General features: G+C 29.8%; 1 protein-coding gene across 1 annotated transcript; it reads left to right on the forward strand.

Moving 5' to 3' along the window:
- The first annotated feature begins 1182 nt into the window (after nt 1-1182).
- LOC113002949 lies at nt 1183-2858 on the forward strand. Its single transcript, XM_039452809.1, has 5 exons — nt 1183-1233; nt 1328-1505; nt 1581-1681; nt 2504-2720; nt 2805-2858. Exons 1-4 carry the CDS (start codon nt 1183-1185, stop codon nt 2525-2527), a joined length of 354 nt encoding a protein of 117 aa, XP_039308743.1. The 3' UTR covers nt 2528-2720; nt 2805-2858.
- The last annotated feature ends 11311 nt before the right edge of the window (nt 2859-14169 follow it).

Consider the following 14169-nt stretch of genomic DNA (forward strand, 5'->3'; position numbering starts at 1 on the left):
TTTTGATTCTCGATTTGGATCATCTTTAATATAGTATTACGCAAATAGATAACTAACAATACATCCGTAACACTGAAGATGATCCAAATTAAGGATCGAAACGTCTATTATTGTATCTGTAATAATTGATTGTTAATACCCATACAACACAGAAGGCTGCAGAAATATTGTTGCAACATTGCAGCAACATTGCTGCAATGTTGTAACATTGCTGCAACATTGCAACAATATTGTTGCAAGTTTTGTGATGTATGGGTACACCCAACGTTTTTAATTCTTTCCCTGGGTAAATTTCCAAACTGAGAAGTCACCACTTTCTACACACTCACAGTTCATGATTAATGAAACGACTAGAGCTTACGTTAATCGTTACGTTAATCACGGGCTGTGAGTATTAAGAAAGGTGGTGACTTCTCAGTTTGAAAAATTTCCCCAGGGAAAGAATTAAAAACATTGGGTGTATATATATTAATTACACACGAACACTCTCACGGTATTTACATTTCGATTTACGTGCTCAGAGTCTTTCCTCATTTAATAAATATACTTATTTTCATGTTCGGTTCAAAAAATAATTTATCGTGAAACTTACAAGCATTTTACACATCTAAAACAATTGATTGTACATCATGGATATCTGCCAATTGGGCGAGTTATTTGTTTTGTAGAAACTGAACAAGAAGTGAAAGATGAAATAAGTACGAAAAGAACGAATGTGCGGCCTATAGAAAGTTGTCTCACTGCCTCGGAAATAAGCGAAGATGAAGTCGCTGAGAAAAAGCAGCCTGACCCAAAGGGCCATACTGATCTTATTAAAAGAAAAGTCGAATCACTGAAGTTAAAGCAAATAGTATGGAAGACGTACAATAATATTTCTTTTAATACTACATATATTAATTGTATAAAGAATTGATACGAATTATTAATACAGGAAAAAAAAAAGAAAAAGAGATACTGTTGACAAAATAAATACAACGAAGAAATTTGAAATAGAGGCCACACCGAGCGAGGAAATGTCAAATGATAAAGAAAAGGATAAAGAGAATAAATCAGCTGCTGCTAATTCTTGTAAGATAATAAATAATTTCACTTATTTATGCTGCCTCAGCGCGATTTTCGTCTTCTTGGCCTAACTATTGTATTGAATAGGATGATTAATAGTCAAAATTTTAACAATATATTATGTTGCAGACAATATATTTCACGGAGAAGAATGATAACTGTACTGAGATTGTAAGTTTATAAAATAATGTAATATATTCGTTTACTGTCACAAGCATTTTTTTGTTAATATTAATATATAATATTAATATATCATTATGTATAGAAAAAGAAGTATGCACGTGTCAAAGAGAAAAATATTGATTTGGAGCAAAGATTGAAGAAAAAAGATGCAGTGATCGAAGCTCTGAAAACAGAGCAGGAGCGAGTTTTGATAGCTGAGTGCATGCGCACATGTGTAGATTTCCAAAAACAAGTAATTGCTGAATTTAACGAAATGAAAGGTAAAAATGAAAACCTCACTTAATCATATGAAGTGCATTGAGAAATTTAAATTATCTAATAAACATTTTGTACAGATATTGTTCGCCATTTGAGGCAGAATAATCCGGAAACAGCGGACCCAAATGGAGCCTACCTAGCTGTTGGATCACAAAGAAAGGAAGGACTTATGGAAAATGTAAGTAATATAGATGAAAACATTTTCGTCAATGTGTATTTTCGAAATAAAGTTGCAATGTGTCCCTAAAGATGAAAAATAACTCGTTACTTGCAACGAAGTTGTAATTAAAGTTACTATCAATCTTACTATCAATCAGAGTTGGCAAAGTTACTTTATAAAAGTAACTCGTTACCGTTACAGTAATTAAAAAATTAACATATTGTTACTATTCTTGATACTTCTTTTTACATTAATAAAATATTATATTATTATTGGTTAATGTAATGATGAAAAATCCCAGAAAATTGATTTACTTATTCGTGCCTCAATTAATGATGGCCTCTGATCAAATTGTTCGTAAAAATCTAATATGGTAGAATTTAATCATTGGTTATATTATATAAATATAAAAGCAAGAATAAATCATAATCGATTGCTACTTATTGTTTTTTGTTGGTTTAGCAAGCAAGTTTATATAATACATTGCCGTGCGTTAAATGCGTTGTATTAAATGCAACCTCTATGAAAAATTATCAGAAATTAGTTGCTGCTACGTTATTTAAGAAAAACTACATTTGTGTGTGCCTAGTAATTGATTAGCACTTTACACTTTATTAAAAATACTTTATAATAATAGGCTTTTCAAGAAGTGACACAAATCGATACACAAATTTTATTTTTATTTCTCACAGAATTTTAAACAAAGTCAGAATGACTTTGTCGATTTGTGTTGTTGGAAAGCTATATGTTAACCATATATAATAAATTAACAGGTCTAATCATGCATAACGTCATTGTAAACATTACTAATTTTTTAAACACACTAATTTTTTTGTCTAGGTTCATATTGGAAGAGATTTATGAATACCAGCGGGACAATTTGATACCTTACTATGCCAGATAAAACCAACGGTATTTGTAAAGGAATTGGCAAAAATCGTAATTGGAGATAAGACATTGGAAAAAAGCACTGTTACTGGAAAAATTTCGAACAGAAGCAAAGGGAATAATACTGTGCCTGAAAAATTAGATGGTCGCAAATTAGCAGCTATAAAAGGTATTTGTTAACTATTACTAAATTTATAATTATTTACTGATTATGCATAACGTAATTTGTTGGTGGTAAATTTTATGTTGACAGATTCATTAGCATTTTTTCTCTCTACAAATTATTTTGACAAGATGGATATGGTGACAAAACAGACTCATTTAAATAACGTCGGCAATTATATAAGTGCCTACATTGCTGATTTAAAAAAAAAGAAGCGAATACAAGAGAAATCCGCATTTGCCAAAAAAGGTATAAAATGAAAATGTAGAAAAATAATTAGGTACTTATTTGTGACAAAATATATAATCATGACATTTATATTTACAGATTCCGAAAATAACACGGTGCAAGCATCACAAGATAATAATTCTGTTACTGAATCTGATGAATCTGAAAATGACCAAAGAGTGGAAAGTGTCAACACAGATACTTAACAAGTAAAAAAGAATATTTTTAGTCATATATATTAGAAAATAATACAAACGCAAGGAAAAAATTTTGAAAAAGCGATGAAATTTGCGAATTTATAATATACGTTATTCGAAGGTCATTTCGAAAAAAGGGAGATTTTAATTGTATTTTTTTTGTTTTTTAAGTTGTATGTAAATGCAAACGTACACAATAGTGTAAGCAAAATTTTATTTTTTTTTTATTTAATTTGTATTTGATCTTTCCTTAGCAACAATTTAATCGTTCTGATTAACAAATGCAATATTGTAATTAGGCTACAAAAATGTACATATAACTATATATAGATATATATAGGAAACACCAGATTATTTTTTTTTTAATGAATGTTAAATAACTATACATATATTAGACGATAGCGATAAAATTTGTGACACTAACGTCGAGACGAATGATAATAACGTACATGATAGCGAAGACGAAAAGATATCTGAATCAGAAAATAATAAGCAGGACAACTTTTATACGATACACACGACTTCACGGATGCCACATATTTGAAGAACGTGATAATGTTTGAAGCATCTAACACAAGTGCATGGGAAGTTTTTAATATGGTTCAAGCTATTACACTACGCTTTAATTTTTCACAAGAAGCAAAACATGCCGTTCTCAAATTCGCACGAATCTTGGCTGGGCCAAAGTTTGCAAATTTTCAAATGATAAAGTATTCGATTGCAAAATTATTCAATCCTCCAGAAAAATGCGTAACTTATGTATTTTATTGTTCCCAATGTGGTATAAGTATGTTTTATAAGTCATAAAGCAAATGTACAATATAATTTATATTATTGTTAATTGAGTACTTATGACATACATTAAATACATCAATGCAATCTAACAACTACACTGTAATTATTAGGCATAAAGAGCTAAAATGCGAGTCTTTATATGTATCTACATGAAGTGATTCTATATTAGCACATGAATAAATATTAATGCAAGAAGATAAAATAAAAAAATTTTAATTAAATTAAAAGACGGAAGTCAATTTAAAATACGTCTGCACAGTCTGCGTCTGCTAATCGTGGATCACCTCAACATTGAAATATTTTACCAATCGAAACAGCTAGTTTCGATTTAAAATATTTTAATGTATTCTGTAGAATGTATCGAGTTAGGAAATGGTTGCCTGACATTGTTCCCCGTAGATTATTGCGATCGAAGTACATACAAAAAGAGAAATCAATAAAAGAAGAAATGCGATGAATATTAATATTTTGTATTGAGTCTAAACAGAAATATATGTAGAGAAGAAATATATGGCACGTGATTAAAAAAAAAAACAGCATTTTATTGCAGGATAGGTTTAGATACAACAAACTGTTATATTATATATAAATAAAGTTACAGCGTTGAAGATAAATATAAACGTGACATTTTTTACAGAGATGATTTACACAGTATATGTAATATAACGAATATTGTATTTATATGTATGTTCCTCATTTCGCATCTACATTTATTGAGATTTGTTATGTCTGTCATTTTTTTTAAATGATTCATTCCGATTTGAAATGAATCGGAAATCATCCGATTCATTCAGATTTGAAATGATTCGGAAATCATCCGATTCATCCCGATTTGAAATGAATCGGAAATCATCCGATTCATTCCAATTCGAAATGAATCGGAAATCATCCGATTCACTCCAATTCGAAATGAATCGGAAATCATCCGATTCATTCAGATTTGAAATGATTCGGAAATCATCCGATTCATCCCGATTTGAAATGAATCGGAAATCATCCGATTCATCCCGATTCGAAATGATTCTGAAATCATCCGATTCATCCCGATGCGAAATGAATCGGAAATCATCCAATTCATTCCGATTCGAAATAATTTGGAAATCATCCGATTCATTCCGATTCCAAACGAATCGGAAATCATCCGATTCATCCCGATTCGAAATGAATCGGAAATAATCCGATTCATCCCGATTTGAAATGAATCGGAAATAATCCGATTCATCCCGATTTAAAATGAATCGGAAATCATCCGATTCACTTTGGAAATTTCCGATGCACTAATCCAATTAAAACCGATTCCAACTAATAACCGATTGACTCCCATCGGATTCGACAATCCTATAAGAACCTATTAAATCCTATTCAAAGGAAATGTGAAATATCCCGTTAATTCCTATTCGGCATTTTCTTATCATACCTGGGTATATTCCGATTGAATCCCATTGCATTTATTCCGATTCATTCCGATTTGAAATGAATCGGAAATCATCCTATTCATTTTGGAAATTTCCGATGCACTAATCCGATTAAAACCTATTTCAATTTTTTCAATTGGTTTTAATCGGAAATTTTAAGCAGGGTCTCTCTCTAGCCCTTTGATTATTTAGCCTTAGATATTTTTAATATAAATTATATAAATAATAGAAACCTGTTCCTGCCCATGGCCATACCAGTAAAAATAATCAAAAAACAATCATTGGAAATAATACCAAAGCATGAAAAAACATTATTGACGTAAAAACACATTACAAAAATCAATTTCTCGAACGCTGGAGCATGTGCCCTGTCCACGCGTCACGCACCATAAAGTTCGCAAGAGACGCGCGGTCGAGAATACTGGCTAATTCTCTTATTTCTTAAATCACTTTATTTAATAACTTTAAACACACTACAACCTTGCGGAAACGAGGTACAAAAAATGTCGACAAGCACTTAAATTGAAGAAAGACGCGCGGATACGACCGCGTCGGTGACTAATTGCAATTAATTGCGTCCGCGAAGTGCGAGAATATCGCGGAAATAGACTTATTTTAGTTAAAAAAAATTTATTAATTACCCAATCCTGATTTTCAGAAAATCTCTCCTCCTTCCGGGGTTTTATTCTCCAAGACGCTCGGACCCTCTGAGTTCTTCGTTCAACAAATTCAGACTCTGCTGATAAGCGGCTTGGTCGACCGCTTCGTAACGTTGTTTGAGCTCAAATAACTGATTTCCTTCGGAATTCTCGTTCCTGACCTGCCCCTTCCCCTTTTCATTGTCCCGTATCCTACCGTCATCTTTCTCTCGCGTCATGTTGGTTCTTTACCTGCCCTACCTTTACCTTCCATTTATGTAGTACGATCACAATCGTAACTGAATCTTGATGCTTCATACATATTCGTGTGGTTTTTATAAACTTTTTCAGATTCGTAAAAAATTTACAATTTTTTTGTAATAAAATTTTTACAGTTTTTTCAGGGCAGAGGGGATTAATATTTAGATGCTAATAGCATCGTGTATTATTAAATTAATTTTAATTTAATAAAATATAATATTACTGACTCTTATTCGATTATAATTGTGTTATGACCGAAAGTAACGACGCGCAGTCTATATCAAATCTGAGAAAGTATATAAAAATCACACGAATGTATGTATAAAATATCAAGATCCAGCTACGACCATTGGAAGGCCTCCTTGTCTAGATTTATATGTTATATGTATCGGTCAAATATTTTTCTAGTTGCATAATGTATTAATTAAAAGTACTTAAAATTCTTATGATTATTGTATTGTATTATTTAAAATTAGTTTTTCGATTATATACAATTTTTTCCCAATTTCGAATTTTCAAGAATAATCTTTAGAAATGTAATTTTTTCAACGTAAGTTTTAATGTTCATTGAATGCACATTATACTTGTTTGAGTAGTATAACAGTTATCTTTTTGTTTGATTTAGAATTGTTTTTATAATGTAGAAAAAAGCTAAATACAAGATAGTGTTTATAAAAGTTATGTCATATTCAACTTTCTCTAAGAGAACCCTTAAAAGCAAAATCCGCATTCGTGAAAACAAGCGTCTACCTGACATGCATTCCAGAGACATCAAAAGAAAAATTCATACTCGTAAAACAGGCATCTACCTGACATGCATTCAACTCGACACAATACACTCTTTGTGGTCTACAAAAACCTTTACTCCCTTCAACTTTTATTTCTATGAAACAAAGTCTAATATATTTTCATGCAACAGTCAAAGTGAATAATAAATATCTAACATAAATCAATGCGTATTCATATGTAATAAAAAAAGTGATTACGCCTGTTAAAGGAAATACCGCATAGGATTTATTTACAATTTACATTACAATTTACGCAGATATGGAAATAATTTTTTCATTTTTTTTCTTTTCAACATTTTGAACATACTTATTGTTTTTTATTTATTTCTCTAGCTCGTATATACATATATCTGCATTATAAATGTGTGAATATTTACAATACAACTTTGTTCCTGGTCATAGCATGAAAGGGAATCACAAAATAGACATTGGCTACGTAGTTCAATATCCATATTTTATGGATATATAGAAGCGCTCCAAAGTAAAGTCACAGTTAAATATCGAGACCACTCTCCTCAGTGTTTTTTCATTGTATAAGGACTGAAAGTGTCTTTACTTAAAAAATTATAAAAAAGATAATGTAATTAAGTATATGTTATTTAAAGAGTACACGTAATTATATGTTATTTAAAGAGTAAAAAAAAAACCAAAACTAAAACCAAGATGAAAAGAAGAAATGTAAGCTATTCTTTTTCTCTCTCTTCATGCTATGCAAATAAAGATTAATTAAATATAATTAAATTCTGTCGAAAATATTTTGCATGAATATTATTTATTGCATTGATTATATTCTTTAAAGTGATATATTCATGATGTCCACTACTTGAAAAAACGTGGAAAAGCAGAAATCGAGACTATGTGAATCAAGGATTTTCTTGAAAATTTTACTACAATCCTGGAAATTTTTGAAGTTTTACGTCTAAATTTAAATTTTATATCTTTTTGACAAAAATATTTTTTACATTTTTTATATCTAATAATAGAAAGCGCGGCAAACGTATTTCTGTTATGTTCAATGTTTAAATAACGTTTTATTATGATCCTTTAATAAATATATTGTCTAAACTATCTTTATAATTAGTAACTGTCTAAGTCTAAGGAATATTTGAGTAAAATACATAATACATTAATTTTAGAGATTTTATTACTGTACACCTTTATGGTATTCCCGTGAAATTACATTTGAATATTTGCCGTTTATACAAACTTAACATACTTAATCTATTTAACCGCTAATCGCTTGTTACATCTTACTTTTATACGCTCACTCTCTCTCTCTCCATCTCTCTCTCTCTCTCTCTCTCTCTCCTCTCTGCTACTCCGCCCTAGACTTCCATTTCCGTTTAAAATGTTACAACATTTTAATATTTAGAGAAATTATTATTTACATATAAACCATTTTTATATTTCTTACACATACACGTGTATATACATACAGCAAATTTTTTAATTAGATTAGATAATTCCATAAGCTGTATGGAAAAAACATATACCTACGTTTAGATTAGAACTTAATTGTTTAAGTAAGACATTATTAAGAAAGAACAGAAATAGACAGAAATTTTTTATCATAACTTAAACGTAAGTCCGATTAAAACATTAATTGTTTAACAAAATTAGATCAAACAAAAAGTTTAAATCTGTTTTTATTAAACGGTTTTTAAATAGAGTTTTCTAGATTCACATATCGCTTTTTACGACGACATCTCGCACTCTCGTATACTAATGCAAAAAGAGGAGAATGTATCTCCGAGTAATACTTTTATACGTTATACTTCCAGAATGTTTTGAAGTTTTCTCGGGAGAACATTCCCGAAATTATGACATAAAATCAACAATTTAAATGCATATTCCAATTACAGTGTTTACACGCAACTTACTTTTACATTAACATTAAATAATGTATTTACACGAAATATTTACAGTAATTTTCACAAAAAGGTATACATAAGTGTATATAGATTTTACAGGTTTGTGAATATTGCAGAACTTGGAGTGAGCGACTCCGTCTTTGAATTCGTGAACAACATAATTCCACGGAACAAAAAACCAACCAAATAAGGTAAATGTGCTAACACGTAGTATTTTTATAATTCGTACTTTCAGACTATCATCGAAGCTCTGTAAGTTTTCATTAAATTGCATAATTCTAAATTGATGCAGCACTAGCTGTTCCATATAAATTGGACAAATATACATGTAGTTATTCCTCTTTTTTCTGGAATTTTTAACCTTTGGATGTCATACAACGTTTAAACGACCCACTTTGATTTTGAAGGAAAATGTCTTCAAAGTAAAACCTTACCAGCTGACGGAGCCATTCGAACTAAAGAGAAACGTTCTTTACCATTTTGAAAACTTTGCAATAATTAACGAGATTTTAATTATTGAAAATCACCATAGGCTGGAATTATCTAATTAGAACTTAAAATAGAGCGTGTGACATTATTATATTAACATTATTATATTAACTGGCTTCAATTCAATGGTTTTTTAATAGTACATCAATAATTTGTATTCTTAGTTTTTTTTTGTAAGGGTATCAGTGTATCGCTTAATCCTGCAAAAGTAGAAAGGCCTTTATTACCAAAGAAAAGTGCTGTCCATTGCGCTATTACATAAACATCATAAAATCAAGTATTAATGTTTTTCCTGTTTACGCCCGACGTGCGACACCACATTTATTACGAAATATTCGAAGCAAATCAAAATAAATTTGCAAAATTTTATTTTTTTTTAACTTTTAAGACAATTTGAGACTAAAAAAAACTTACTTTTGCACTGGTCTATGCATAAAAAATTTAATTTGTCTACATAAACAGACTTTTTTCCAAAAATTGCGAATATTTTGTAAAATAATTCCATTTTTTAGAGATTTATCACAAAGTTATTTTTTAATTAAAGTAGAATATTACAAAAGTAATATCATAAACTTTCAGTAACATTCTATACCGAAAATAAATCCATTTTTTCAAAGATTTATTAAAAAACAAATTTTTCTTTAAGTAGCATATTTCAAAATTACTACTAAAAACTTTTAGCAAAAATATTTAAAAACATATAATTATTTTAAATAAAATTTTCTTTTTCGGAATTAAAATTAAGAAAAAATGTAACATAATGTAAGTGTAATTTTAATTGCTAATTTTTCATGAAGAGAATGAAATCTGAAATGTTCAAATTTTATATCAAAACTTTTTACAACTAATTACACTGTTTGTTTTTATACGGCAATTATTTGAGAATTGATGTGAAATAAAATACCTAACTTTTGAAAGTTACACAGAGGTTAAATTGACACACTGCGACCACCAAATTTTAAATATGGTGTCATATTCCCTTCTTTATCAAACCACAGATCGTATGTGTCTTTGAATGCTTTAGAAGCATTAGAGCCTGATCCACATAAAACACTGGACACATGAGTAAGAGTTATTTTATTTTCCTCTAGAGATTTTAAATATTTTGTTTTACGTCCTTTATCATCAAACCACAGATCATATAAGTCTTTGAACGCTTTAGAAGCTTTAGCGCCTGATCCATGTAAAATACTACACACATTAGAAAGAGTTATTTCATTTTTCTCTAGAGATTTTAAATATTTTGTTTTATGTCCTTTATCATCAAACCACAGATCATATAAGTCTTTGAACGCTTTAGAAGCTTTAGCGCCCGATCCACTTAAAATACTGGAGACATTAGCTAGGTTTATTCCCTCTTTTTCTAGTGCGTTTATATATTTTGTTTTATGTCCTTTATCATCAAACCACAGATCATATAAGTCTTTGAACGCTTTAGAAGCTTTAGCGCCCGATCCATTTAAAATACTGGAGACATTAGCTAGGTTTATTCCCTCTTTTTCTAGTGCTTTTAAATATGTTGTTTTATGTTCTTTGTTATCAAACCACAGATCATATAAATCTTTGAACGTTTTAGAAGCCTTACCGCCTGATCCACTTAAAATACTGGAGACATTAGCTAGGTTTATTCCCTCTTTTTCTAATGAATTTAAATATTTTGTTTTATATCCTTTATCATCAAACCACAGATCATATAAGTCTTTAAATGCTTTAGGAGCTTCAGCGCCCGATCCATTTAAAATACTGGAGACATTAGCTAGGTTTATTCCCTCTTTTTCTAGTGCGTTTATATATTTTGTTTTATGTCCTTTATCATCTAACCACAGATCATATAAGTCTTTGAACGCTTTAGAAGCTTTAGCGCCCGATCCACTTAAAATACTGGAGACATTAGCTAGGTTTATTCCCTCTTTTTCTAGTGCGTTTATATATTTTGTTTTATGTCCTTTATCATCAAACCACAGATCATATAAGTCTTTGAACGCTTTAGAAGCTTTAGCGCCTGATCCATGTAAAATACTACACACATTAGTAAGAGTTATTTCATTTTTCTCTAGAGATTTTAAATATTTTGTTTTATGTCCTTTATCATCAAACCACAGATCATATAAGTCTTTGAACGCTTTAGAAGCTTTAGCGCCTGATTTATTTAAAATACTGGAGACATTAGCTAAGTTTAGTCTCTCTTTTTCTAGAGAATTTAAATATTTTGTTTTATGTCCTTTATTATCAAACCACAGATCATATAAGTCTTTGAACGCTTTAGAAGCTTTAGCGCCCGATCCACTTAAAATACTGGAGACATTAGCTAGGTATATTCCCTCTTTTTCTAATGCTTTTAAATATGTTGTTTTATGTTCTTTGTTATCAAACCACAGATCATATAAATCTTTGAACGTTTTAGAAGCCTTACCGCCTGATCCACTTAAAATACTGGAGACATTAGCTAGGTTTATTCCCTCTTTTTCTAGTGCGTTTATATATTTTGTTTTATGTCCTTTATCATCAAACCACAGATCATATAAGTCTTTGAACGCTTTAGAAGCTTTAGCGCCCGATCCACTTAAAATACTGGAGACATTAGCTAGGTTTATTCCCTCTTTTTCTAGTGCGTTTATATATTTTGTTTTATGTCCTTTATCATCAAACCACTGATCATATAAGTCTTTGAACGCTTTAGAAGCTTTAGCGCCCGATCCACTTAAAATACTGGAGACATTAGCTAGGTTTATTCCCTCTTTTTCTAGTGCGTTTATATATTTTGTTTTATATCCTTTATCATCAAACCACAGATCATATAAGTCTTTGAACGCTTTAGAAGCTTGGGCCTTTGATCTACTTAAAATACTAGACATATTAGTTAGATTTATTTTTTCTTTTCTTAGGGTTTTTAAATATTGTGTTTCATTTCCTTCTTTATCAAACCACAGAACATATAAGTCTCTGAATGCTGTAGTACTTTTAGCGCCTGATTGATTTAAAATACTGGACACATTAGTTAGTTTTATCCTTTTTCTTTTCATAACTGTTAGATATTTTAGTCCTTCCCCTTTAATTAAAAAGTCTAAGAATTTGTTAAATTCTGATGTTTTTGCACTGCCAATAACACATCTAGCAAATTTAATTTCATTATTAATGTTTTTACTTTGAGCTGTTTGGTAACTGGATTTATTATTTTTTATTTCTTCAAGTAGCTTTTTCATTATTCCTTGTGTAATAGGGCCGAATTCATGGGACTCTATCCAACGTAATGCTAATTCATGTAATTCTTCATAGCTGTATTCGTAATTGTGAAACTGAGTTATCTTTTTTCTAATAATGGTATTTAATTTTGTCTTATCTGGCTGATTAACTGCAAATATCAATTTATCTAAAAACTTCTCTTTTCTTTCTCTTTCACTGTTGTTAGAAAGTCTCCCCGTTTCTTTCTCTTTTTGCAAGGAAAGCGGCAGCTGTAACAGATTTATGATCTTCTCTCGTGTTACTTTTTCCGAAAATTGATAAAGATTATTTTTGTTTATAGACGAAATATATGTTAAAACTTTATGTTTTTCCTCACAAATATTTACATTATCAAATTTTAAAAGATAGGAATCGTTAGAGAGCTTTTTTTTTAACCTCTTCTCTTTTGTGATATCCAAATTCGCATTAGTATAGATAATCAAATATTCTATATCCTCACCAAATTCTTCAATAAATAATGTAAAATACTTATTAATACAAAATACATTTTCTTTCTGTTTGAAAGAAAACAAGTGATTACTGTCTATATTAACATCTGCGTTATAAACGTATAAATAAGAAATTCTATTTTGATGACAGATAGTAAAGCAATTATCATTTTTCCCAAAGTTTACGGAAAATACATTTTTATGCACAAACATATCATGAAGGAAGTGTATTAATAAATTGAATTGATATGTAATTCCGGATATATCGACCCCACATTTTATATACTGGCCTGAAGTTTTTAAGTCACATAATATTCTTTCTTGTAATGCTACGTAATCGTCTTGACCTTTACCATTTCTTTTCATTTCAATTTTTACAATGCTGCTCAGTTTTTCTCTGTTGGGCTGATTTACTGCAAATAGTAATTTATCTAAAAATGCTACTTTTATTCTTTTATCAAATTCCTGAGTAAGTTTCTTTTCTTGTAATACTTTTTTCGTAGAAGGCAAAAATTCCAACTGTTTTAAAAGCTTCTCTCTTGTTGTTTTATCTTGCGAAAACCGATAAAAACCATCCTCTTGTGTATCATCATTTGTAAATAAAAAATCTTTTAAAATATCACATTCTTCAATTTGTACGTTATCAAATTTAAAAGGATAAAAAGTTTTAGGTCGTCCTATATTAAATGTGTTCTCTTTTGTAAGATTCAATTTTGAATTAGTATAAATAGTGAGATATTCTACATCTGACAATAAATTATCTGTTTTCAATATGCGTTTAGCAAAAACATTAAAATAACTATTAATTAAAGAGTTGCGTTTAGAAAATAATTTGCCGTAGCAAATGCTATTTTCTGCATAGTATTCATCTACATATTCAATTCGTATATAAATTGACTTCTTTTCATGACGAATAACGATATTATTAAATTTATCAATTTCAGAATCTTCAAACGTTACTGATAATGAAGGATATTTATGTTCATACGTAAACTTTCTAAGCGAGCAAAGTACTGACAAGTCTAATTGATACATAAGTTTGATCAAGTGGTTAGAAGTATATTGTCTGATGTGGTGTTGAGCATGCCGATCTGTACACAAT

The sequence above is a fragment of the Solenopsis invicta genome, chromosome 8 (genome assembly GCF_016802725.1).
Source record: "Solenopsis invicta isolate M01_SB chromosome 8, UNIL_Sinv_3.0, whole genome shotgun sequence".
NCBI classification, from domain to species: Eukaryota; Metazoa; Arthropoda; class Insecta; order Hymenoptera; family Formicidae; genus Solenopsis; species Solenopsis invicta.